Source organism: Cryptomeria japonica, chromosome 6, assembly GCF_030272615.1.
Source record: "Cryptomeria japonica chromosome 6, Sugi_1.0, whole genome shotgun sequence".
Taxonomy (NCBI): domain Eukaryota; kingdom Viridiplantae; phylum Streptophyta; class Pinopsida; order Cupressales; family Cupressaceae; genus Cryptomeria; species Cryptomeria japonica.
In genome coordinates this window covers 362,128,313-362,134,312 of record NC_081410.1, presented here as the reverse complement: position 1 = coordinate 362,134,312, position 6,000 = coordinate 362,128,313, and the positions used below count along the sequence as shown (strand labels likewise).

Genomic DNA, 6,000 nt, shown 5'->3' with positions numbered 1-6,000 from the left:
AAAGACAAGAGCAAAAAAATCGTGCCAAATGATCTTCAAACATTATTTTTTGGGGGATATTGACATAGTTCTTGTTAATGTGGATGGCAATTTTATGGTCCCTTTGCCATATAGTTACTACTTATCTCAGGGAAGGGATGGCAAGGTGATAAAATTCGCAATGGTGCGGACAATAGAACTGGAACTTTTGTAGGCTAGGTGGGGAGATGTGGATAGGAGCCTCAATTTTTTGCAACATATGGTGGGTATGATGGGAATCCCTGAGGAGGGATGGGTGAAATAGTACATGATAGACGAGGGCCTATTAGAATATGAGGAGATTGAGATATGGGAGGAGGAACAAAATCTGGTGTTGTCAATGTAGGGAGATGAGTGGCATGAGAACAATATGTGAGATGTCAAAGACATGAATAACAGCCCAGCACATGCAACTTGTGGGGTAGATTGTCTAGTGGCCGCCAGGTCAATAGTGGTTCGGAATATCCAAAGTAGCTTGAAATGAGCATTACTCTTATTTTATTAATTAGTTACACATTGAATGTCTTTATAATACCTTGAAATATAGCAATATGCCACATAAAAATGTGCTAGTTAGCTAACAACCACTAGTACAAAGTAGGTGGAAAGCTTGAATTTGAATTTGATCATTTAAATTATGGGTCCAGTCTTGGATGCCTTGCAATTGAACTAGTTTAGTCATGGGTAATGTACAAATGAACCATAATAATAAAGTGATACTTTCAACGTTAAGGGTGAATGTACAAGAGTGAGTTCAAATAAAGGTGAAATTAGAATGGAAGTAACTAATAACATTGAGATCAAGGGAAAATTAAGAAAGCAAGTGCAAATGGACAAAAATATAATGATATTAGTGTTAATAGGGATAGAACAATTATTAATAGTAATTGTACCATGGGCCGAACAAAGCACAAGGGTATGCGACTTATACTAATATATTATTACAATAAATCATTCTAATAAAATGAACACAAAATTAAATAGAAAATGTATAGATATAATAATTTCACAATTAAAAATACACAACAATTAATATAATTTTATGATGAATTATTTTCAAAAACATCTAAAAAGACATAAGTTCTCAATCATTTCATTTATATAAGATAACAAATGGCACTCCAAGCTCCAATATAAAATAAATCTACACTTCACATATATGAAAAATTAAATTCCTTCGATAAACATTAAACATTCTTTACTAACATTAAAGAACTATTCATATGGTGGTTGCATATCGTTAAATTTAGCATCTACCCTATTAAAAGATTTTCTTAAAAAAGAAATGGATGAATCCCTGTTCAAAATGATTTATAATTCCAAAACGAGTAGTTTCTAAAAGCCCATAACAAAAAACACCGAAACGGATGATAACGTGCCTAAGGCGCTTAAAAGCTGAATTGGGACATATCACCTCGCGGGTTTATAGCTATATATCCACAATTGTTTTTGCATTTCAGAAACACAGCGGTTACAGGGTTTTGTTCTATCAGCCATGGACCATATACATAATTCCAAACAAAACTTGGTAAATGGTTATGGCGACGAGGCAGTGAGCCCCCTTGGCCAGACTTTTAGTAACTCGTTTTTTTCCGTATGCATCCAAGCCATATTTGAGATGGAGCAACCCGTAGACGTGTTTGCAGCCAAGAAAGCCATTAATGACATTCTTCTGCCATGCAACCCCCGTTTTTCCTCCATAATGGTCTGTAGTTTGTTCTTCTTGACTTGTGTCGTATGGCCATGATGGCTTAAATTATACATATTAAGTTTTGATTTTTAGATTTAAAAGTATTTAACATTCAAAATTGACTAGCATTCTCATTTTTTAAGTTTAATATATTGCTTAATATGAAAGGTTTAAAACTGACCATGAAATATGTATTAGACTTTTGCAATCCATGATATTGTTCTTGTTTGATGGCAGAGCGAGGACAGGCATGGAGTGCTGCGTTGGGTGAAAACTGAAGTGGACGTGGATGAACATGTAATTGTTCCACACTTTCCTCCAGGCCACACTGAATATGATGAGCTTGTGAATGAGTATATTTGTAACATACACCTTACCCCTCTTCCTAAGGATCGGCCCTTGTGGCAGTTCCATTTTCTCAATTACAATACAAGCAAGGGGAGAGCCACATGCATTATAAACATGCACCATTCTTTAGGTGATGGTACTTCTCTCATGTCCTTAGTCTTTTGCTGTGTCACCAGAGCAGACCATCCCAATCTTCCCCTCACCTTTCCTTCCTCCAAATCTCTGCCTCACAAACCTAGTCCACCATATTATTCATGGGTTTCGGCCAAGTTTATGTATTACATGTTGCGGAGGCTATTTGTGCTTGTGCTTGTTTTGTGGTACACTTTTTCTGATCTCATTGGCAGCTTACTGAGAATGACGTGGATGGACGATAGCAAGCTACCCATTCGAGGGCCCCCTGGGGTTGAGATGCTGCCTAAAGTTATGGCCCATGTCATCTTCCCCATGGACGACGTCAAAAATATTAAGAATTCCATCGGCGGGGTAAATTTTTTCATCCTACCCTCATTTCATATCTACTCTTTCTAACTCTTTCGTCATGCCACCCTTATTTCGCTAACATGCTTTTGCAGACGGTAAATGATGTGGTCATGGGAGTAATATTCTACGGTTTTCAACGATACCTGCAAATTACTCATCCTCATGGTAGGATTTCCAACAATGTGTATATTCAAAATTAGAATAGTGATTGTTACTTGTCATAATAATAATACGTAGTGTTTGCAGGAGGAAACAGTAAGGAAATGACAAAGTCAAGAGTAACAGGGCTTGTTGCAATCAATACAAGAATACAGTCGGGATTGAAGGTCGTACGGAATCTTGTATAAGGATCTAGGAAATATTGTGATTCACCAACCATTCATAATAGACAATGTCTTTCTTTTTAATTTTGTTTGCAGGATATAAAAGAAATGATGAAACCTGAAAGTGGAGCACCGTGGGGAAACCACTTCGGTGTGTTACATATACCCATGCTCACCGCTAATGCGGAGAGTCCATTAGATTTCGTGCGAAGAGCCAAAAAAATGATAGATCGGAAGAAAATGTCACGTGAAGTGTTCATTACAGGTCGACTACTCGGTTACCTGGGGCGACAGGTATGTGAATATGAATTGCATGAGTATTACACTAGTATAGTATAGTCTAGTCTAGTCTAGTCTTGAATTACAGGTTGCACAATTATGTATTGCAGGGGTCTGCTAAATGCTTTTATAAGACTATGACAAATGCAACATTAACAATATCCAATCTCATCGGCCCGATGGAGAAGATAGCCATGAATCAAATTCCAGTTAAGAACATGTTTTTCTCGATGTCTGGTTTGCCTCAGGTAAGTTCAGAAGAATATATTAATCTGTTTATATCAAATAATCTCTTGTTTTATTTCTTCATTACTCCAGACGTACAATGGTAGATTTAAAAAGTAATGTTTACACCTTTTTCTATTCTTTTGCTGTCCATGTTTTTTTTTCGACCAAAATTACATGAGAGTAAGGATATGTATCTATCACAGATTTTTGAAGATTTAAAGAGTAATGTGAAGATGTGTGGTCATGTTTTACAGACGCTTGTTTTGACGGTGGTGAGCTACATGGGAAAATTAAGGCTGGACGTAATTGGTGTCAAAGGTTACGTAGATTGTAATAGTTTGGCCAAGTGTTTTGGCGAGTGCTTTGAAGAGATCAAGGAGGCCTCCAATGCATTATAGGCTATCTATGGCCTCCTCTCGGCATTAAAAATCTTCTATTATTCTATGTATTATTTTATTTTATTATGTTATTGAATAAAAGGTAGCATAGATTTTTAAAACTTGAATGTATCGTTTTGAAATTTACTGTTAAATTTTGGATTATTCATTAATTTAGGTTCTTAAATTTATTATGAATAGTAAAGCATTGATATTTAATTAGTTTAAATTTTAATTAAAATATATATTATTAATCAATTATAATTAATTTTTTAAATTTATTATAATTTTTTTAAATTATTATAATTTTTTTAAATTATTTTGTTAATAATAATACATTTTTTTATTTAAATATAATTAATTCAAAGAAGTAATTAAATAATTTTTTCATAAAATATTAGTATGTCTAATCATTCTATTTGTTATCTTTCATCTATTCAATTAATAGATTCTTCTCTATTTGTTTATGACTTCTTTATATAAAATCAAACTAACAAACGAATGTATTTTAAAAATCATTGTCTAGTGATCATGTAAGGGTATAATTCTTGATCAGATATTTTGAAACTTGCTAGACAACAATCCATTTTGAGTTCAACACCTAATCCCAAACCTATCTCCAAAACATAACCTTCAAAATACATGTATTCTTCAAATCTGTCAGCATCAACAAAGAAGGCAAAAAATGAAAGTAAGAAAGACTAAAGCCAAAAATGCCTCTCATGTAAATCATCATCTCAAAGAAAGAAGCTAATTTGAGATGATTGAAATTCCTCCATCCTTTAGTGCCACGAGCCTCCAAATTGATCCTGTTGCACTTTACCCACCAAGTTGCACCAGAGGAAGTACTGCAATCTCTTATAGAGGTGTAATAGGTACAATAGACTCTAGATGATTCACTCCATCAAAGAAGCCCTAACATGGGAATCATATAGCACTTTCCCTTGCATTCAACTACTAGAATATATCTTGGTAGATTGCATAAATATCTCACTATAAAAGATGCAATTGAAGAACTCAATCTTCTCATGGTATCATAGATTTATAATGATGCAACTTTACACCCCTTATCTCTCAATGTCAATCTTAGAACCTCTTATAACCAATCCTTTCATTCACTGAACTTATTTCAATATTTGTCATCAGAGGAAAGAAAATGACCTAATTTTATTACTAATTCCCTTGTCCTCCCAATCAACACTTCATTCCCTTCTTGATTTGATAACAATCTTTTAGTAAGGAAACAAAGTTGAGAAATATGTTATTTTAAAAAAATGTACCTCAGAAAATTTGACCCCACTTCTTTGACAAAATGAAAGTTTCAAGAATCTTCAAATCTTTAGTATCGACATCTCATAATAAATCTTGCAATCACCAAGAAAAAACAAACTTCCTACCAAAACCCTTATTACTCCAACACTATCTACTCATCTTTCTAAATATATAACAAATAAATAAACTCGTTGTGCTCAAGATCAAGCGGGTTTATTTGCTACAATCTCCTTTTCAATACCATTCTACAATATTTTTGTGATCATATTTATTCTTCTTTTATTGGCCCTTTACAAATTTACAAAATCTACATGTTCTTCAAACTGTTTCATAGTTGTGTTTGTTCTTGTAGCCTGATTTGTAGGAACAATCTTCACACATCAAATATTCTTCATTCGCTGCCTTCTTTCATAGCATAGAGCCTTTATCATTCACGCTTCTCTTTGTTGGGTAGACCACGGCTAGGGAATGGCATAATCTTCAGTGAAATTAGTAAGGTAAAAGCCTCTTATCTACTTGGGCACCATCCAAACTCTCATCATTGTACAGGAAGATGTATGCTACTTCTCTTTTGCAAATTCTAACGCCTTCAGCGTCTTCACACAATGAATACTCCACATAAAACACATAACAACCCTCATTCAACCATACATTTCAAACGCCACATATAAAATCTTTCACTAGCAGTTTAACCTCTAAACAATGCTAAACAATGTCCATTGCTAACCTCATTAACCATATCTCTAAGAACAGGAGCTTAATATTGTTCTTACGCTAGTCATTTATGTCTTCTCTCTGCAATGACAAAAGCTATTGCCATTATTATCTCATCTGCTCCATTACTCAACATTCATGGGCAAAGCAACATTTTTAGACTGGAAACCAAATGAGAGAGCATAAAATGTTTTTATAATATTATTGAGCATGTCAAAGCATATGTACAGAGAGGTATTGTTGCAGTTTATACAACCGTTGAATAACA

At 34.2% G+C, this 6,000-nt stretch overlaps 1 protein-coding gene across 1 annotated transcript; it reads left to right on the top strand.

Annotated features, from left to right (window-relative positions):
• The first annotated feature begins 1,382 nt into the window (after window positions 1–1,382).
• LOC131072456 (wax ester synthase/diacylglycerol acyltransferase 11) lies at window positions 1,383–3,854 on the top strand. The gene is made up of 7 exons (XM_058008624.2): window positions 1,383–1,723; window positions 1,946–2,542; window positions 2,632–2,704; window positions 2,786–2,865; window positions 2,959–3,156; window positions 3,252–3,389; window positions 3,624–3,854. The coding sequence occupies exons 1-7, from the start codon at window positions 1,514–1,516 to the stop codon at window positions 3,765–3,767; spliced, it is 1,440 nt and encodes a 479-aa protein (XP_057864607.2). The 5' UTR covers window positions 1,383–1,513; the 3' UTR covers window positions 3,768–3,854.
• Window positions 3,855–6,000: the final 2,146 nt, after the last annotated feature.